At 41.2% G+C, this 22579-nt stretch overlaps 1 protein-coding gene across 3 annotated transcripts in view; it reads left to right on the top strand.

Moving 5' to 3' along the window:
- Positions 1-22579, top strand: part of mak (male germ cell-associated kinase) — a 70699-nt gene that overhangs the window by 24747 nt on the left and 23373 nt on the right. For all 3 annotated transcript variants that reach the window (XM_078213255.1, XM_078213257.1, XM_078213256.1), the window contains exons 5-7: positions 7102-7181; positions 16137-16269; positions 21393-21564. In XM_078213255.1, the coding sequence (XP_078069381.1) occupies positions 7102-7181; positions 16137-16269; positions 21393-21564 (385 nt within the window). The remainder of the gene's footprint in view (positions 1-7101; positions 7182-16136; positions 16270-21392; positions 21565-22579) is intronic.

Here is a 22579-nt window from a genome sequence, read left to right as displayed (position 1 = left end):
TGTGAATCAAATAACACTTTGCACTGGCTTTTTGGCTGCAGCTGGACATCCATTCATTTGTATATAATCCTGTCAAAAGACATCGCTTTCCCCATTAAAATCACATGCCATATAGCTCTTTATATGATGTACTCTTACATTATATTTAATTTGATCATTTGTTTGCGTGCAAGCGCCGCATTGCAGTACTTCACAAAATGCCACTACCCTACCTACAAAGAAGTGCATTCAAATGCTTAGCACCAACATTTAGCAGCGTTGTGCAAGTTATTACAAATTATGGCAAAGAACGGTTAAATGCTTGGAATAAATAGTCTTTTCATGGAGGAAAACAGGAAGCTCCTACAGAATTGTTTTTATCAATACACAATATATAAATATATTATACAAAATTCATTAAGGCTTTTCAAGATTTGATTTTATTCTCGGGTCTATATCGCAGTGGGATACTGTATAATAAAAATAATCAAGCGGCAGTTGTATCATACCACTTTACACATCATAACCGTGATATCCAAACCCTTTTAATTTAAGTTGTTTCTATTTTTAACCTGAGTTCAGCTTTGCAGTGTTTTTATATTTGGCAAACCTTGAACAATAGATGACACGTGAAATTCCAACGGCAGTACATAATTTTAACCAGTTACAGAATACTAAACTATCAGACGTTCGTAAATCACTATATTCTGTGGACCTTAACACTGCATTCTAACTGGGCAATTTGCATTGGTGAGACAATATATTTACCTCATTCTTTTGTTCCTGCTTTTCTACTTTTCCACAAAATTACTTATTTTCTTCTCCTAACTTCTCAACTAACTCTCTCATAATTTCTACTTCAAGACAAAGGAAAGAGCACATGGTTCCCTCCAAGGTTTAAATCTTTTCTTAAATTTCAATTTACTTTCCAATTTTTATTTAAACTCTGTATCAAACCCACTGTTGTAAAATCACAATTAGGGGAAGAACATTAAAACATTAAAGCAAACAACAACAAAAACATCCATGCAACCACTTTGTCCATCCAAGCAACCACTTTGTCAAACACACACAGACACACTTGGAAGCTTCCGACATTCATTCCACAGCACTTCCTCTTTCATTCAAACTCAACGTTTTGGACTGGGATGAAAATAAAACATTTAAAGAGAATACAGAAAGTTGATTAAGACAGTCGCTTTTATTATTCTTTCTTTCAAACTGTAATTAAACTCAGAAATGGAAGTAAATTCAAGAAATCTTATACTTAAATTTTAACAGTTTTAACACTTCCTCAGCCCCCCCCCCCCCCCGAAGTTAAACCAAAGTGCAAAGCACCGCATCCACTGCCCGCAACAAACACTCCACAAGAACAAACAGGCTTCAACAACTCCTGCTCTCAATCTAATGCAACAACAACCACCTATATTCGACAAGCAACCAGACCCCACAAACACACTGAAATATAAAAACTAAGATTTCTCCTCTCCACCTCCAAGTACGCCACTAGCCCATTCCACTAGTTCATCATAATCCTGGGATTAGGATGGTTTGGTGAGCACTAGAGAGCCCATCCTTGAAAGCCTGGATGAACGCTCGATCCCCACGATCTGGGTTTCCTTGCCCTGAGCATTCCTGGTATACTTGGAACAGCCGTTCCCCGTATTCAGAAGCTCCTTCCCCCTTTAGCTGCTTGGTCGTGGTAATTCTGCTCCGGTTAATAGGAGCATTTCCTAAAACTCTCTGAATTTCTGTTTTAAACTGGGTGAAGGGTGCCTATTGGGCATCTATTTCTGCTGTTAGGGCGACTACATGTGTCCACTGTCCCCCACTATAATCTTGTGCTGGAGGAGTGGCGGGTCCACCTGCTACCTGTCTCCACTTATCCGCTGGACAGGATAACCTGACCAGTTGGTGTATGTCTCTTGGGTGTAATTGGTGTCCTACCCAAATTGTATCTAATTCTTCCCAGAATTTAGTGTTTGCGCTTCTAGGTTGTAATTTACCCAGGGAAGCCATTACCTGCTGCCTTTCACCTAGGGTGAATGGTTTATAATTTGCTTTTGGCTGCGCATCTGTTCCCCCTCGGGTTACTGGCGCTAAGTTGTGTTCTAGCGTTTCCCACTCTGCTGGAGGAGCGGTTGATCCCTGTCGTGTGGACTCATAAGGAGGTAGAGGAACAGTTTCCCCTCCCCATCGATTCTTTTCTAACACTTCGTTTCTCCAGTTCCCTTACTCTGGATTCTAATTCTCTAATCTTCTCTTTATCTTCACTCCACTTTTTGGTGGAGGCGACTACTTGCTCAATTAGTCCCGCTAACTGATGTACTAATGATACCCCTGTCTTCTTTGTCTTGTTTCTCTTTTCCCCATCTGTCCACTTTCTCTGCTGTTCTAAGGTCTGAGAAGCATCCCAGCCATCCCTTTGCATCCTCTTTATTAACGCTCATCTGTTTGTCATGTACACTTCAATAAGAGATCCTGCAGGTCCTCTCTTAACTTCTTTATCTGCCATTTCGCAGACTTCACTACCCCCGGTCACTATTGCCTCCTTGGCAACGTGTTTTAGGCACTGTACGGCCACGATTACGTCTGAGTAATGTGTTCTCTCTACCGTAGGGACTTCACTACCCCTGGCCACTATTACCACTCTAGCACCATGTTTCACTACCGTCTCAGGGTTTCAATTTATACTCACAGCTCCACTATTACCGCCTCAGCAATGTGTATCTCCACCGGAGTCCGGCTCTAGGTCAGAATTGATCAGCTCCTTTTCTGCACCGCTTTACAACATGACAGTCCAGTACCCAACTATACAAACTTTCATGCAAACAGGTGGCAAACTCTGCGTTTGTTCGCCACTACAGAGTTTGATGTTAACCGACCTTTGCCACTTGTGCTTCACAATCCTAAGTGCCCTTGGTGCCTCTACATCCACTTCAGGGTCCTGACCTTCGCGTGGGGGATTTCCCCTCTTAACAACTGGTCTAAGGCTGTGCGTTTGAGACAGGCACTTCCTTGTCCTTTAGTCGGTCAGCACAAGTAACAGTCAATCAATACTTAACACTATATCATCAGCAGTTAGTACTTATCACTATAATACCATATACAATCAATACTTATCACTATAAATACCCCTTAATTTTAACCCTTTTTAAACTGTATTGTTGACCTCGTCTGACTTCCACAGATTCAGTGATCTCTACTGCAGCTTTCCGATCGTGGCCAATCGATCGAACTTACCAGCAATGAGATCCTTGCCAACTACGCCAATTGTTGTGGGAAATTTACCACTTTGGAGTCAGACTTGGAGGTTCAACAAAACGGTTTTATTGAACAGCTACCTTCTCAACTACACAATGGTAGTTGAGCATCTCTTATACTTTTTAGACAATAGGCAGTACGGACAGTAGCTGTTAACACATCGTTACAAGCAGACAGGTATGGACATGGACAGTTAACACATCATTGTACATAGAACGGATACATTCATGCAGTTATGTCCTCTATCAATGACTGGTTTCGATATACATACATTTATGTATTTATGTCTCCATCAGTGGCTGACCTTGTTATCAAACTCATTGTTCTGGGTCTGCTCTTTATCTCAAGTCTTAAAGTGCCCCAGGTCTGACCAGTTTCCTGCAGCAATTCAGATACTGCAGGTTTTAACTCTGTGTAACTGTCTGTGCCTCTAAATGTCCCTTCCCAGAGTCCATTTTGTGAGCCAGGTAACCATTTTGTGTCCATCACTTTAATTTCACCATCACAGTTCCCTCTACTAAAAGGAAAAGTTTCTTCCCTATCCGTGTCCCTCGTAATTTTGTATACCTCAATCAGGCCCCCCCTCGGCCGCCTTTGATTGAAGGAAAAACAGCCATAGCCTATTCAGCCTCTCTTCATGGCTGAAATGTTCCAGCCTAGCCAACATCCCTGTGAATCTCCTCTGCACCATTTCTAGTGCAATCACATCCTTCCTGCAGTATAGCAATCAGAAATGCACACAGTACTCTAGCTGTGTCCTAAAGAACGCTTTATACAGCTCCATCATAACCTCCCTGCTCTTATTTTTTATGCTTCGGCTAATAAAGGCAAGTATCCTATATGCCACCTTTACCATCTTATCTACCTATTCTGCTGCCATCAGTGATCTATGGACATGTTCCCCAAGGTCTCTTTGGTTCTCTGTACATCCTAGTGTTCGACCATTAAATGTGTATTCCCTTGCCTTGTTAGTCCTCCCAAAATGCATTACCTTGCACTTTGAGGTTAAATTCCATTGACCACTTTTCTGCCCATCTGACCACCCCATCCGTGTCATCCTGTAATCTAAGGCTTTCCTCCTTGCTATTTACCACACCACCAATTTTTATGTCATCTGCGAAGTTACTGATCATACCCCCCACATCTAGATCATTAATGTATACTACAAATAGCAAGGGACCCAGCACCAATCCCTATGGTACACCTCTGGTCACAGGCTTCCAGTCACAAAACCAACCTTCAGTCATCACGCACTGCCTTCTGCCAATAAGCCAGTTTTGGATCCCATGGGCTCTTGCCACTTTGATCAGTCTCCCATGTGAGACCTTGTCAAAAATATTACTGAAGTCCATGTAGACTACAAAAACTGCATTGCACTCGTCTACACACATAGTCACCTCCTCAAAAAATGCAATCAGATTTGTTAAACATGTTCTCCCCCTGGCTATCTTGGATTAATCCTTGCTTCTCCCTATTGGAGATTAATTCTGTCCCTGAGAATTCTTTCAGCTACCACTGATGTTAGATTCACTGGACAGTAATTACCTGGTTTTTTCCTTACTTCCCTTAGATAATGGTATCATATTAGCTGTTCTCTGGCACCTGCTGTGGCCAGAGAGGATTTGAAAATTAAGGTACATCTGCAGTCTCCTCCCTTGCCTTCCGCAGTAGCCTATCTTAATCTTGTATGGATTCAGATGCAGTTCCCCAGATCAGCAATATTATTCAAATTTTGCTTATTTTCCTAAACATGGACACCAGTAGGTGCATTTTTATCAACTTTTTCATGTCAAAAATAATATACTAAGATGACTCATGCACCAATGAAACTGCTATAAGAACATAAGAACATAAGAAATAGGAGCAGGAGTAGGCCATCTAGCCCCTCGAGCCTGCCCCGCCATTCAACAAGATCATGGCTGATCTGATCTAAATTGTTAGTATAATTTTTAAAAATTATTTTTGGTGGTGGACTTTGTGTTCTGAATGGAAATGTTTATCTTAGTGATAAAACCCATTGGAAAACTACAAATAAACTGCACCGAGTTACTATTCTTAAATATATGGAGTACATTTTAATGGCATGAGGGGTAAAAGGAACAATTATTTTTCTATTATGCTTGCTGATAGCACTGTCATTGAAAGGTTGTTTGTCATTATGACGATAAATTTTATCCAACTTGAACGTAACAAGTGCAGTTATGGGTGCAATTTTCTGATTGTGTCAAAAGCAGAAAATCGATTCCTTAATTTTTAGTGAATGTGTCTAATAGCTTGATCCACAATCCAATAGAGTGCCTGTTCCAACACCTACAAAGGATGAGCATCATATGACTAAATGTGATATAATCCATCAAGTTGAGAAAGAATGGTGATTGTCCTTTGACCTCAGGGCCATTCACATCAATATTAGACAATTGAAGACATGGTCAAGACATGAAGTCCATCTGATACAGGAACTTTCAGTAATGCTAAACTTGTGGAAACATCTGCTGTAAAATTCCAAAAACATAACAATTAGTATGTATAGTATTCAGGTAGAACTGTCATGGATCAAGTGGTTCCAGTTTCCATACCTGGCCTGTAGTAATATGGGTGATCTCATCCAAGGTGTGACTGGAGAACTGTAATTGTACTGACCTATTAAGAGTTTGAGACATGGGAAAACACAACTAATGTTCAACTTTAAAAAAAACTTTTTAAGAAGTTTGTTTATTTTATTAGTAGGCTCACATTAACACTAATGAAGTTACTGTGAAAATCCCATAGTTGCCACACTCCAGCACCTGTTTGGGTACACTGAATGAGAATTTAGCATGGCCAATGCACCTAAGCAGCACATCTTTCGGACTGTGGAAGGAAACCGGAGCACTCGGAGGAAACCCACGCAGACACGGTGAACATGCAGGCTCCGCACAAGTCTGCTCCAAGCCGGGAATTGAACCCGGTCCCTGGTGCTGTGAGGCACCGTGCCGCCCTATCACTGTCCTCCCTCAATGACTGATCCTAAAAAGTACAGATGTATGGATGCTGGGCAAAGGTGAAAAAACAACTGACTGTTATGCACCCTGATCAAAATAACGTTGATGTTATTTGGATTCTCAGGTGTGACAGTGGTTGATTGGGTAAGACAAGTTGTTGTGTTTGTGTAATTCCATCCCAGTTGGTTTAAGTGCTCTTGGGAGAAATTAGAAGAAAATTGGTGAAGATAAACAATTGTTTGAAAGGATTTGTGGAAAAGTCATGATGTGACAGGTTTTTCTAGCCATTTTGATTGTTTTGAGCTTGAATATTCCCAAATCGTAAACTTAATTGAAATGCTGGTTGCCGTGCTTTTGAAAACTATTCCACCAGATGACCTCTGATTGAAAATGACACAGGACTTGACTGAAATTCATTAATTTTAGTATCTTTTAAAATAAAACCATTTAAATTTTATTGATGTATATCGCAAAGCTACTGAATTGAGAATTGTATCGTGGTTCTGAGTGAAACTTTGAATATTTGCAGAGGCAACAAGTGTTTTGAAAACAAACATTTGCAACAGTGAATGTACTTTAAATATTATGATCTAATTATTGTAACATATATTAATCTTGTTGCAGTGAATTAATCATTCAGAACACTATCATTGCCTTGTATCTCCTGAATATGCAGCATGTTTAGAATTGCATCGCAACATTTAAGCTGAACTCTGAGTTAATGTCACTTTACTTACTTAACAATATTGTTGGAATAACAGATTTGCCCTGTTCCAAGCCAATAAAATATATTGTCAGTAAAGGAACACTTGAGCACCAGTGCCATCAAATGATAATCCTGTACTTGTTGAAACTAATAACTTATTTTTCTTTATAGAAACCGACTGTTTCCTGAATCATCCATTAGAAATATCATGTACCAGATACTACAAGGATTAGCTTTTATCCACAAACATGGTAGGTGTTCAAAACTATTTGAGAAGAAAAGTGCCCAAGCAATTCAAGAATATAGTTAACAGCTTAGCAACAAAATAAAATGTTTAATGGAAAAAAATCTGTTTCTTAAAAATGGAATCATTCTGTCCATTACTCAAGCCCAGTTGTTGGATCTAATTGGGGAGAAATAAATTACCTGGTTCCTCTCATTGTCCCCCTCTTTGACCTTGGGTAATTTATTCTGTATTTGCTGAGTTCTGCTAACACATCGCTCTTTCAACCTACACTTGCACACGTTCATAATATTTTGCACTTTAAACAAAACAAATGATTGCTAATGAAGGTCACATTACATCATTGAAAACAATACAGGCAGCTGGCATTTTTTAATTCCTAGCATTCCCACAGTGCAGAAGGAGGCCATTCAGCCCATCAAGCCTGCATCGTCCAGGCCCTATCCCCGTAGTCCCACGTATTTACACTGCTAGTCCACCCCTGACACACAGGAGCAAATTTGCATGGCCAATCACCTAATCCGCACATCTTTGGACTGTAGAAGGAAACTGGAGCACCTGGAGGAAACCCACGCAGACACGGGGAGAACATGCAAACAACAGACAGCGATCCGAGGCTGGAATTGAACCCAGGTCCCTGGCGCTATGAGGCAGCAGTGCTAACCGCTCTAGCATGTTTTACAGCTGATAGAAAATAATCATTTAATATCTGTTAGATATTATTATATCATTCATAACATTCAACTCAGTTTAATCAGTATTGGTTCAAACTCCACTAGGACTGCAGTACATCATCTAAACTGATAGTAATGTACAATACAATACTGAGGGTTTGACCCCCTCTGCCTGTTCCAATGGTTTGAGTGGGCAATAAAGATCCCATGGCATATACCTGGAGGCAGGGGGAATGGTTGAGGTGTTAAACTGTTACTTTGCACCTGTCTTTACCAAGGATGAAGATTCTGCCCAGGTCATGATGAAAAAGGAGGTAATTCGGATATGTGAAGCATTTAACATTGAAAAGTGGCGGTATTGGATAGGTTATCTGCTCTTAGAGTTGAAAAGGTAACGGGACTGGATAAGATGCATCGAAAGGTACTGAAGGAAGTGAGTAGGAATTGTGGAGGCACTGGACATAATTTTCCAATCTTCCTTAAATGCAGTTGGGTGCCAGAGGACTGGAAAACTGCAGATGTTATACCCGTGTTCAAAAAAGGCCATAGATACTAGTCCAGCAGTTATAGACCTCGGTGAAATTTTTAGAAAAGAAAGTTCAGGGCAAGCAAAACCAGTATAGAAATTTGTTTAACTTGTTTTGGTGAAGTAACAGAAAAGATTCATGCGGGTAATGCTGTTGATGAGCGTATGGACATCCAAAAGGCATTTGATATGGTGCCGCAAAACAGACTTGTGGGAAAAATTGGAACTAATGGAATAAAAGGGACTATAGCAACATAATCTGGCTAAGTGACAGGAAACTGAGAGTAGCAATGAATTATGTTTTGCACTGAAAGGTTTATACTTTAATCTCCGAGGAATGGGTGTTAGGACCCCTGTCCATTCTGATGTATTACTGACTTAGACTTTGGTATCCAGAGCACAATTTTAAAATTTGTGGATGTTACAAAAATTGAAAATATTGAAAAACCATGGTGTAGGACAAAAGGACATGGGTTGAGAGAATGGGTGGACAAGTGGCAGATGAAATTTAATGCAGGAAAGTATGAAGTGATTCATTTTGGTAAGAGGAATGCAGAGAGAATATTTTAAAAGGTACAATTCTAAACCGGATACAAGAGCAGACGGACCTTAGTGTAAATGAACAAATATCATTCGTGGCAGAGCAGGTTAAGAGCGTGATTAATGAAGAATACAGCATCCTGAGCTTCATTTAATAGTGGCATAAAATACAAAAGAAAGGAAGTTATATTAAGTTTGTCTAGATCACTTGTTCAGCCTCAACTGGAGTATTGCGTCCATTTCAGGGTGTTGCATTTTAGGAAGGATTGACTAAATTAGAGAAGATTCAGGGAAATGGTTCCAGGGATGAGGAACTTCAGTTATGTAAATAGATTGGAGCTGGGACTGTTTTCCTTGGAGCTGTGGCGGTTGAGAAGAGATTTGATAGAGATATTCAAAATCATGAAGGGTCTGGACAGAGTTGATGGGGAGAAACTGTTCTCGTGGAAGGATTGAGAATCAGACGGTACAGATTTAAGGTAATTGGCAATGAGGCAATGGTGACTTTGAGCAAAAGTTTCTTCACGCAGCCAGTAGTTAGGATCTGGAATGCACTGCCTGAATGTGTGGTAGAGGCAGGGCCAATTGAGGCTTTCAAAAGAGAATTTGATCATTATTTGAAAAGGGGAAAAAATGGAGGGTTACAGGGAAAAGGCATTAGAACATAGAACATTACAGCGCAGTACAGGCCCTTCGGGCCTTGATGTTGCGCCGACCAGTGGTACCAATCTAAAGCCCCTCTAATCTACACTATTCCAATATCATCCATATGTTTATCCAATAACCACTTGAACGCTCTCAACGTTGACGAGTCCACCACTGCTGCAGGCAGGGCATTCTACACCCTTACTACTCTCTGAGGAAAGAACCTACCTCTAACATCTGTCCGATATCTCTCACCCCTCAATTTAAAGCTATGTCCCCTCGTGCTAGCCAACACCATCTGAGGAAAAAGGCTCTCACTATCCACCCTATCTAATCCTCTGATCATCTTGTATGCCTCTATTAAGTCACCTCTTAACCACCTCTCTAACGAAAACAACCTCAAGCCCCTCAGCCTTTCCTAATATGATTTTCCCACCATACCAGGCAACATCCTGGTAAATCTCCTCTGCCCCCTTTCCAACACTTCCACATCCTTCCTATAATGCGGCGACCAGAACTGTCCGCAATACTCCAAGTGCGGCCGCACTAGAGTTTTGTACAGTTGCAGCATGACCTCCTGGCTCTGTTCTCCAACTGTTCTCTGTGCACTGTTGGAGAACAGAGACCACTCCATCTGATGAAGGAGCAGCACGCTCCGAAAGCTTATGGTATTTGCTACCAAATAAACCTGTTGGACTTTAACCTGGTGTTGTGAGATTTCTTACTGTTGATGCAATTATACAGGGCTTTCGTGAGGCCACATCTGGAATATTGTGTGCAGTTTTGGTCGTCTTATCTGAGGAGGAAGGATGTTCTTGCTCTAGGGAGAATGCAAAGAAGGTTTACCAGACTGATTCTTGGGATGGCAGGACTGATGTATGAGGAGAGATTGAGTTTGTTAGGATTGTATTCGCTGAAGTTCCGAATGAGGGGAGATCTCATAGAAACCTATAAAGTTCTAACAGGACTGGACAGGGTGGATGCAACAAGGATGTTCCTGATGGTTGGAGTGTCCAGTACCAGGGGTCATAGTCTGAGAATAAAAACATAGGAATTAGGAGCTGGAATGGGCAATTCAGCCCTTCGAGCCTGCTCCGCCATTCTGTATGATCATGGCTGATCTTCGTCTCATCCTAACCTCACTTCCCTGCGTTTTTCCCCATACCCCTTTATCCTGCTTTTGATCAAATATTTATCGATCTCTCTCTTGGATCCATTGATTCTGCATCCACTGCACTCTGGGCAGTGAGTTCCATAGATTCACAATCCTCTGAGAAGTAGCTTCTCATCTCTGTCTTGAATTTTCCCCCCTCTTACTCTACAACTATGACCTCTTGTCCTAGACTGTTCAAGAAAGGGGAACATTTGGGTAACATTTAATTTTCCCCTTGAGTATTTTGTATACTTCAATCAAATTTCCCCTCATTCTTCTGTACTCCAGCGAGTACAAGCCCAAGTTACTCAACCGCTCCTCATACAGCACCTTCAAACCTGGAATCACTCTCGTGAGCCTCTTCTGAACTGCCTCCAGGGCCACCACATCCTTCCTCAAAGAAGTTTATCAAAACTGAACACAATACTCCAAGTGTGGTCTCACCAATGCCATAACACTTCTCTACTTTTATACTCTAGGCCATTTGCAATAAATGCCAAGATTCAATTTGTCTTATAACATTCTGCACTTGCATACCCAATTTCTGAGACTCATGACAAGGACACCCAGATCCCTCTGCACAGACGTCTTTTGAATCTTTCCCATTTAAATAGTAATTTGCCCTTTTATTTTTCTGGCCAAACATCCTCAAAGAACTCTGACAGGGTTGTCAAACAAGACTTGCCTTTCACAAAACCGTGCTGACACTGGTGAATTGATCTTTGCTTTTCCAGATGTTCACTTACCACCTCCTTAATGATTGACTCCAGCAACTTTCTCACCACAGAGGTCAAGCTGACTGGTCTATAGTTTCCCACTTTTTGCCCCCCTCCTTCCTTGAATAAGGGCATCATTATTAACATGTTTCCAGTCCACCGGGACCTTTCCGGAATCCAGGGAATTTTGGAATATCATAACTAATGCATCCACTATCTCTGCTGTCACCTCCTTTAACACCCTAGGGTGTAGGCCATCAGGTCCTGGGGACTTACCTACTTTTAAACCCTTCAGTTTACTGAGTACCTTCTCCCTGGTTATAGTAATTTCACCAAGTTCCACTGTAACTGCAGTTTTGGGACAGAATTCTTATCTTCTATTGTGAAGACACAGACAGAGGTTTAGTGTCTCTACCATCTAAGTTTTCTATTATTGTCCCAACATTTCCATCCTCTGAAGAGTCGACATTTACTTTCATTATTCTCTTCCTCTTTATATACTAATAGAAACTTTTGTTTATGTTTTCAGCTAACTTCCTTTCATAGTCCATTTTAGCATTTTCAATATTGTATTTAGTCACCTCTTGTTTTCCCAATCCTCCCCGCTGCCACTCTGTTTTTGCCCTTATGTTATTCTTGATTTCCTTATTAAGCTATGGATGATTTTTCACCCTTTTGCAATTCCTTTTCCTCTCGGGAATGTACCCTAGTTGACTTGTCTTTAATAATCTCCCTAACAACTGCCACTGTTCTTCTACCGTCCTCCTCCTTAATACTCTTGCCCGGTCCAACTGGGTCAACTTTTTCCTTAGGCCTGCATAATTACCCTTGCCCAATGTTAAAACTTGAGTATGTGATTCTGTCCTCTTTCTTCCAATCTGAACTTGAAATGCTATCATGCTGTGATCACTCCTTCCAATTGGATCCTTAACTACAAGGCCATTAATCAATCCTTCCTGATTAGATACCAGATCTAAAGTAACCAGTTCTCTGGCTGGCTCATAACATGCTGCTCTAAGAAATAGATCCTCTATGAAAATGTTTATACACTCTATGAATCTTTCCTCAAGGCTACCCTTGCCAAGTTGGTTAATCCAGTCAATATACATGGTAAGTCACCCATAATTACCGTTGTGCCTTTTTCACAAGCCCCGCTCATTTCTTGATTTATACTCTGCCCTACTTCTAAAGTACTGTTCGGGGGCCTGTAAATGACTCCTAGCAATGTTTCTTTCCTTGCTGCTTATTTCTACCCAACATTTTCGTCTCCAGTGCCAATATAATTTCTGAATACAACCTTGATGACATCCTTAATCAATAGAGCAAGTCCGCATCCTACTCCTTGTCGTCTGTCCTACTGAAATACTGAATATCCTTGAACATTCAACCCCCAGTCCTGATTCTCTTGTAACCACATTTCAGTAATCCCCACCAGACCATACCCGTTTGCCACTATTTGTGCTGTCAGCTCATCAACTTTTTTTCGAATACTGCGTGCATTTAGGTATACGGTCTTTAAATAAGTCTTGCTGATTTGTTTCTCTCTCTCTCTATCCTTGTTTGTTGATCCCTGATAATATTGAGCCTTATCTCTAATACATACTCCAGATTTCAGTGTACATTTTGTCTTTTTACGTTTCCTCCCTCCTGAAGTTGTTTTTCGACTGACTGTTTGTTATTGACTTCCACCATCTGCTGACTTGTCCTGCCGAATTGGATCCCACCTCACTGCCTTATTAGTTTAAATCCACTTGAACTGCATGATTAAATCTCCCCGCTAGGATGTTAGTGGCCTTCCAGTTAAGATGCAACCTGTCCTTTTTGTACAGGTCCCATCTGCAGAGGAAGAGATCCCAGTGGTCTAAAAATCTGAAGCCCTCCCTCCTACACCAACTCTCAAGCCATTTGTTAAGCTACACTATCTTCCTATTTCTTGCCTCGCTATCACGTGGCACAGGGCGTATTCCTGAGAATACAACGCTAGTGGTCCTGCATTTCAGCTGCCTTTCTAACTCCCTGAACTGATTTTGCAGAACCACATTTTCCTTCCTTCCTTCCTTCCTTCCTTCCTTCCTTCCTTCCTTCCTTCCTTCCTTCCTTCCTATGTGGTTAGTTCCAACGTGGTCCACAACCGCTGGCTGTTCACCCTCCTGCTTCAGTATGCCCTGTGTCTGCTGAGACACACCATTGACTCTGGCACCAGGGAGGCAACAGACCATCCTGGAGTGTCTATCGCAGGCACAGAAATGCCTGACTATGCCTATTGAATCCCCGACTACCATTGTATGTCTGCACTTTGCTGTACAGCAGAACCAGCAGTGGTGCCACTGTCCTAGCTACTGCTGTCATCATCCTCTGATACACTTTCCTCCCCAACAGCATCTAAAACAATGTATCTGTTTGAGAAAGGGAGGGGGACAGTCTTGGGGAGCTCCTGTACTGACTGCCTATCGTTTCTGACTGTCACCCATTTATATTCCTCAACCTTAGGTGCAGTCACCTTCCTGAAACTTCTGACTGCTGCTCTCTGCCACATGCATGCTCCTAAGTGCGTCCACCTGACACTCCAGTCTATCTAAGTGAATTTCATTTGTACACATTTTCTGCAAACGTAGTCCTCTGATTACCCACGTCGCAAGTGAAGCATAGAACTGGTGTGACCGACATCTGTTAGTTAATTAATTTAAATTTAGTTTGTGTGAACCCTCTTTTTAAGTAATAACTAAATTGGTCGGTCAACCAAGTTAATTACTCACTAAACTGTTTCGGTTAGTGCCCACTATATTAAGAGCTAATTGGAACTAAATATAACCTAAATCTTATCTAAATCACTATTCTATTTAGTCCCACTGAACTAAAATATTAAAGAAATGAAAAGGTTAAAAAGATATTTCACAACTCACCAATCAGAGGCCGCTCCCTGGTCTGAACCTGTGATGTCAGGATCCCTGATGGCCTGTTTCTCCACCGAGTTCCTGGCTGCTCCTGGTGTTCCTGTGAAGGTAAGTTCCCGAGAGAGAGTAGGCCCAAATCCGCACTGCGCTGGATTTTATACAGTCGCTAGGCTCCACCCTCTGATACAGGGTAGACTTTTTAGTCATGATGTGGAGATGCCGGCGTTGGACTGGGGTAAACACAGTAAGAAGTTTAACAACACCAGGTTAAAGTCCAACAGGTTTATTTGGTAGCAAAAGCCACAGAAGCTTTCGAAGCCCCAATCCCCTGCTTGTGTGGCTTTTGTTACCAAATAAACGTGTTGGACTTTAACCTGGTGTTGTTAAACTTCTTACTAGACTTTTTAGGACAGAGATGAGGAGAAATTTCTTCACTCTGACTGCTCAACCTGAGGAATTCACTACCAAAGAAACTAGTTGAGGTAAAAACATTGTATGTTTTCAAGAAGCATATAGAAGCACTTGAGGCAAAGGGGATCAAAGGATATAGGGGAAGGTGACATCTCGCTATTGAGTTGGATGATCACAATGAATGGCAGAACAGGCTCGAAGGGCTGAATGGCCTTCTCCTGCTCCTATTTTTTTATGTAATAACACTGCACCGCCGCCTCCCCCCGTAATGAAGATGGCTGTGGTTGTTGGAATCCCATCACGTCAGCTTGGGCATCACTGCAGGAGTTCCTCACAGTAGTGTCCCAGGCCTTTAGCCTCTTCAGTAATGATCTTTGCTTCATAAGGTCAAAAGTGGGTGATGATTCTAGTGTTAGTTTCATTCACTGCTTCCAGCTCCTCAAATAATGAATCCGCCCATCCTTGCATGCAGCAAGACCAGGACACTATTTAGCCTTGGGCTGATAAGTGGCAAGGAATATTTGCACCACAATTTTGGAGACAATTTTTGTCTCCAGAAAGAGTATCTTGCCTCTCCTCTTGACATTCACAACAGCATTACCATAATTGAATGATGGTGGGTGGATGGGGTGGGGGGAAATTGGACAGATTGGGCAATTCTGTCATTGGACAGAAACTCAATTGGATCAACCATATAAGTACTCTACCTATAAGAGCTGAGAGCTACCAAAAGCTGGGTATTCTGTGATGAGTGACTTGTCTCCTGACTCTTGCAGCCTTTCCACCAGTGGCAATCCTTGAGAATAGAGATGGAACATTCTCCACTTCCCCAGATGAGTGCACCACCAACAACACTCAAGCTCAACGCCACCAAGGACAATGCAGTCTGCTTGGTTGGCGCTCAATCCTCCACTACTGACACATGGTGCCAGCAGCATGTTCCACTTACAAAATGCATTGCAACAACTTGCCACGGTTTCTTTGAAAGTGCTTTCCAAACCTACTGCCCACACTACAGAGAAGGACTAGGGCAATGGTTGTACAGGTACATCTCCTCCTCCAAGTCATAGAGCATCATGATATGGAAGTGCATCCTTCATTGTCACTGGGTCAAAATCTGGGCACCCCACCACCTAAAACGCCCAACAGTACTGTGGGAGTATCTTCACTACATGGTCTGCAGAGGTTCAAGAAGGCCATTCACTCCCAACTTCAAGGGCAATAAATAATTACATTGCCAGAGATGCTCAAATGTGAATGATCAAAAGGAAACTCTGCCATCTTTAGAAAATGGATGGGTGGATGCAGTAGGAGAAAAATGATTGAGTAGGGCAAAGCATTTTATTGCAGCAGGAAACTGTTATATCCTCTGATTCTGCTCTTATTTGTGTGTTGTATTCCAGGATTCTTTCATCGTGACATGAAACCAGAAAACCTTCTTTGTATGGGACCAGAACTTATAAAAATAGCTGATTTTGGTCTAGCTCGTGAAATTCGATCTCGTCCACCATACACCGATTATGTGTCTACAAGATGGTAAGAATATCTCTTCTAATAACAAACACTTCACATTTCTAATTCAGTTTGACATTTGTCAAGTGGCTTTACACTAGTTAAAGGCATGTCAAAAGCAGCTGTGAAATTCTGCATAAGTAGTGAACAAAAATTGTAGTTCACAGCTGGATGTGGCATCCTGTTCAACAGTTTGCTTTTTATAATTTTACTTTTATGGACATGGATGTCATAAACTGGTTCTTATTTCCAAAGGTAGCTGATCATGTTTGAGCACGGAACAGAAGTCAGAGCTAAATTTACAATGTTTCCTTGCTTCAACCATATTGTCATTGTTGGCCTTTCGAGCTTCAAAATTCCTCAAAATGGGGTCAACTTAATGGAGTAAGTGAATAAAAAGCATGTCAAGGCTGCAAAGGTGGGGTGCGTGGAGATTAATTTCCACGTCAGGTCTATGCATAAGCCATGATTTACGGTAACTGAAATTTACCAGAATTCCAGTTAGTTGGCATATCTCAAAGTTAACTACAGTTCTGTTGTATTTCAGTTGTTAAAATTGAGGGATGAGTAAAGGAGAATTTTAATCCCTGCTGCTAAATAATTCTGATGTGATAAATTAGAAACCGTGGTAGTGAGGAGGGTAGGTGTGAATCCTCATAATGAACTAAAATGAGTCTATGAAGAGCAGTGCTTTTATTTCCTCCTTTCCTCCACGCAAATAAATTACTGTTTAAAGAAGGGTGTTTGTTTTAGGTTGTTGACAACTGCTTTTGTTTGAATGCTTGCACCTTTAGTAGGTTCAAGGAAATGATTTAATTCACTGATAACATTGTTTGAGTAGCTTTATTTCCTGTAATGATGTTGAACTAAAACTATTTAGTATTCTGCTCGGCCTTTTTTAAAATGTAAGTTTTTTTTTCCTAGCAAATGCAACCTAATCAAAATAAAATTCCAGCACTATTCCCACAACTTCATTTTTCTTTTCTCCCTCCTCATCCCCTGACTGTTTCAGTCTGTTAGAAGTGAGAACAACTTCTGAAATTAAGAACTTGAATATTGCTGAAAAAAGACTTGCTGATGAAGCTTTTTACCTTGCACTCATCAAGATGGACAGAAAAATGCCGAATTTGAAAGAACAACAATTTATACTCCATGAGAAAAGTTGAAAGTTTATTTATTCGTGTCACAAGTAGGCTTACGTTAACATTGCAATGAAGTTACTGTAAATCCCCTAGTCACCACAATTCAGCACCTGTTCGGGTACACTGAGGGAGATTTAGCGTGGCCAATGCACCTAACCAGCACGTCTTTCAGACTGGGAGGAAACTGGAGCGCCTGCAGGAAATCCATGCAGATGGGGAGAACGTGGAGCACCTGGAGGAAATCCACACAGACGGGGAGAACGTGCAGACTCCACACAGACAGATAGCAACTGTAGTCAAAACACAGAGTTCAGTGTGCATTAGAGTGAAGACAGATTTTTCAGTTCTGAACAAAGTACAAGGCTTTAACAAGTAGCTAACTGAATAGTCAATATTAAAACTCAGTATTAGGATCAGTTTCAGTTTATGCTGGATCTGTTTTTGTGATAATTGGAGAGATACACAAATTGTGAATGCTCAAGAATTAACAGGAAGAGAATGATTTGCACATGTGCCAGTCCTGAGCAAAAAAAACCTTTGTATCAAGCTCGTGGTAACTCTTCACTTGTTACTGAGTCTGTAAAGGTATTGCTGGGTAATGAATTGTTTGTAGTGAGAAACTCAAGGTGATTTATGAAAATTGTTCCCAAATTCTAAATCAATTTGTATGACTAGCCAGGGAAAACATCTTTGGCTTGGATGTTAATGTTAATTACCCATAAAGCAACATGCTTACAGATGAAATCCAGAAATGTTAGCCCAAGTGAGGGAACAGATCAAGTTCATGATTGAAAAAAGGTATTATTGAACCGAGTAACAGTAGCTGGAGCTCCATTTGTAATGGTGACAAAACTGTATAGTTCACACTTGTGTTTAGGTTACCAGCACTGACACCTGCCTGGCAATGTGAAAAATTGCCCAAGTATATCCTGTACACAAATCCAATCTGGCCAATTACCGCCCCGTCCGTCTATTTTTGATCATCAGTAAAGCGATGGAAGGGGTCATCAACAGCGCTATCAAGCAGCACTTACTCAGCAATGACTTGCTCACAGGTGCTCAGTTTGGGTTCAGCCAGGGTCACTCAGCTCTTGACCTCAAAAATCGGGAGGCAGTGGCTACGGATGTGGGCAAGGAGGTAGCAGCTATGGCTCTTGGCAGTACGACTGTCGGGGAGATGGCTACTACTAGGGCTGAGGAGGCAGCAGCTATGGAGGACACAGCTCCTATATGTTCAAAGTTAGAGCCCATGGAATAAAAGGGGAAGTGGCAACATGAATACCAAACTGGCTGATTGACAAGAAACAGTCATGGTGAATGTCTTTTTTTTGGACTGGAGGAAGATGTAGAGTGGAGTTTCCCAGGGTTAGTGTTAGGGCCATTGTTATTCTTGATGTGAACAATGACCTAGACTTTGATGTACAGGGCACAATTTTGAAATTTGTGGATGACGCAAAACTTGAAGTTTGAACTGTGAGACAGATGTAATAGAGGATGTAGGCAGGCTGTTGGAATGAGTAAATAAGTGGCAGATGAAATTTAATGCCAAGAAGTGTGAAATTAATTTTGGCAGGAATGATGAAAGACAATATAAAATACAAGGTACAGTCCTGAAGGACGATGCAGGAGCAGAGGGACCTAGGACTAGGTGGGCACAAACTTTTGAGGCTTGAAGGGCAGGTTGAGAAAGGGTTAATAATGCATATGAGATTTAGGGCTTTATAAATCAGGGAAAAGAATAAAAAAGCAGGGCAGTTATAAACACTGGTTCAAACTCGACTGGGATATTGTGCACCACACTTTTTAGGCAGGGTGTGAACACATTAGAGAAGATGCAGAAAAGCTTTTCGAGACTTATTCCAGGGATGAGGAACTTCAGCTCTATGGATCAATTAGAGAAGCTGGGGCTGTACTCCTTGGTGAAGAGAAGGTTAGAATCATATAATCCCTATAGTATAGGAGGAGGCCTTTCAGCCCATCGTGTCTGCACTCATCCACTTTTTTTACCCAGGCCCTATTTCCCATAACACAATTTACTCCGCTAATCCAAAGATGTGCAGGTTAGGTTGATTGGCCATGCTAAATTGTCCCTTAGTGTCCCGGGATGCATAGGTTAGAGGGATTAGCGGTGTAAATATGTGGGGTTACGGGGATAGGGCCTGGGTGGGATTGTTGTCAGTGATGAGCCGAATGGCCTACTTATGCACTGTAGGGATTCTATGAATCTCCCTGACCTGCACATCTTGGGACATTAAGGGGCAATTTAGCATGGCCAATCCACAAAACCTTGGGAAACCATCTTTGCACTGTAGGAGGAAATCCACACAGATATGGGAAAAAATGTGCAAACTCCAGTCACCCAAGGCCGGAATTGGACCTTGGTCTCTGGCGCTGTGAGACAGCAGTGCTAATCACTGTGCCACTGTGCCGCCCTGAGGATATTTAATAGAGATGCTGAAATGAGGGATTTGGTTCGAGTAGATAGAAATTATTTCTGTTCATGAAAGTATGGAGAACCAGAGGACATTGATTAATGGTGGTTGGCAAAATAGCAACAGTGACATGAGGAAAAAAATGTATTTTGTTAGTGTGGTATACATGGCTTTGTAAAAGGTATTTGACACCTTTGCAGTCTGCTTAGGATCTGGAATGGTCTACCCGAGGATGTGATGGAGGCAGATTCAATCATGGCCATCAAAAGAGAATTGGATAATTATCTGAAACAAAAAAAACAATGCAGGGTTAAGCTTTTCTGGAGAGCTGGTATGGACACAACCTCGGAATATGGTTTTAAAAAAATGGAAACTGTTGCATTAAAATTCCAAGTGAGAAAGGTAAAGATCCTTCAGGCTAAATCCTGAGTTGGAAGGACTCTGATTGATATTTTTAATTAAAAGCAGTAATTTTAAGAATGCTGCTAATTTTTCTGCTTTTTAAAAGGTTCCTTCACATTCTTTGGAATTGATGTGTTTATATTAAATATTGTACATCTGATGGAGTCTAAATGGTTCCCTTCAATAGATCCCTGAAGGCAGCATGACCGGAAGATAAGGTGGTTAAGAAGGCATATGGAATACTTGCCTTTATTAACTGAGGCATAGCACATAAGAGCAGGGAGGTTATGATAGAGCTGCATAAAATGCTAATTAGGCCACTGTTAGAGTACTGTGCGTAGTTCTTATCGCCAAACAATAGGAAGGTTATAATTGTACTACTAGAGAGAATGAAGAGATTCATCAGGATGTTCTTTGAGCTGAAGTGTTTCAGCTATGAAGAGGAGCTGGTTGGGCAGAGGTTGTTTTCCTTAGAGCAGAGAAGGCAGAGGGGGGTGGGGGAACCGGTTTGAGGCATATAAAACCATGAGGGACATAGATAAGGTCAATAGGAAGGAATATTTCCCCTTCGTTAGTGGAAGAGTCAATAACCAGAGGTCATAGATGTAAGGAAAGGGGCAGGAGATTGAAGGGATTTGAGGAAAATCTTTTTTTGCCCAGAGATTGGTGGAAATTTGGAACTCGCTGCCTGAAAGTGTGGTTGAGGAGGGAACACTCTCAACATTTAAAAAGTGTTTAGATGAGCACTTGAAACACCATAGCATACAAGGCTACGGACCAAGTAGCTGAGTCACACCACCTGGACCACTCCAATACCCTTTTGCTCTAGCCTAAACTCTAATCCATTCTCTTATTATCTAAGTGCAGGATTTTTCTATTACTGGAAAATGGTATTAGAATTGATTGATAGGCGCTTGATGTCCAGTGCAGACCTGATGGGCCGAAAGGCCTCTTTCTGTGCTGTTAACCTCTGCGACTCTATAACTGAAAATGACCAAAAATGTGTATGAATAATTGTCTCTGTTTAGCCAGCAGGTGGAGTTACTCCATTTCAGGTGAAGCCTAAAGATTCAGTTAGTCTGATTTTCCTTTTGTAAGGAGCAAAGCATGTTGATCATTGCAGCGTTTATAAACACCTGCGCAAATTTTTAAAATCCTTTTTTGTTTCCAGGTACAGAGCACCTGAAGTTCTTCTACGATCAACAAATTATAGTTCTCCTATTGACATGTGGGCTGTTGGTTGTATTATGGCAGAACTCTATACGCTAAGACCTCTTTTTCCTGGCTCCAGTGAAATAGATGAGATTTTCAAAATTTGCCAAGTTTTAGGAACACCTAAAAAGGTATGAAATCTTATCAAATTGGCTGCAGTTATTTTAAAATTGCAAAGGATAGGTACTGATTATGCCCGTAGCGCTCACCATTGATATAGCAAGTAGGATAGAAGCCAAGTAAAGAAATAGTACTCAGATGATGTTAAGCTTGACTTTTAAAAGCCTGCATATTATTAGGCGTAAGGTGGAATTCTGAGTTTTTTTTTGAGAAAACTATCTTGCAGTTTTTACATATTTGTGATTCTTACAAAGTTTAAACATCTTTTATATTGCGCGAAAAGAGAAATGGTGAGCCTGCATTTATTGCAAACAACTTTTTGTGTATATTATAAGTGTTGTACTGGAACAACCATGCTCTTTTGGATAGGAGGGCTAACTCATTTAGCATAATGCTCAACCCATAACTAAACCATTCCGTTACCAAGATGACTTGCCCTTCAACCTGAGCCGCACCAGCTGGGGCCACTCTAATACCCTCTTGCTGTGGCCTAAACTCTAATCCATTCTCTTATTATCTAAGTGCAGGATTTCTTTTACTGCTTTACTTATCAGGCTTATTAGAATACAACAGCCTGCATCATTGTGTGGGCAAAGGTCCCTATTCTCATCATCAGTTATCTCCATTTGGTCCTTTTTGCCTTATCTACTTAGCTTAAAGATGCTACTCATTTTCGTATCTGTCCATAGCTTCTCCCCACTTTACCTCAGCAACTACAGTTGCATGTTGTCAAATGAACCCTTCATATCTTCAACATTTGTTTACTGCTTATTAAAACAGTAAATGTTGGAAAAACTCATCAGGACAGAGAAACGGGTACTATTCCGGGCCAGTGGCTTTTTGATAAAACTGGAAAAATGATGGTTTTGATTGGCTGACTCTGTTCTGCCTTAAAACCAAAGGGAAGAGTGGGAAAAAGAGTAAAAGGGAAGGTCTGTGGTCAGGTGGAAGGAGAGAGAAATTAAATGGCAAAACTGAAAACAAATCAACAAAATAAAAAGAAACAAATTGGGGGCAGAAGTTATC

This window comes from Mustelus asterias, chromosome 5, assembly GCF_964213995.1.
Source record: "Mustelus asterias chromosome 5, sMusAst1.hap1.1, whole genome shotgun sequence".
Lineage (NCBI taxonomy): Eukaryota > Metazoa > Chordata > Chondrichthyes > Carcharhiniformes > Triakidae > Mustelus > Mustelus asterias.
Note: the sequence above shows the minus strand (reverse complement) of the source record. Positions and strands in the feature narration are given on the sequence as shown.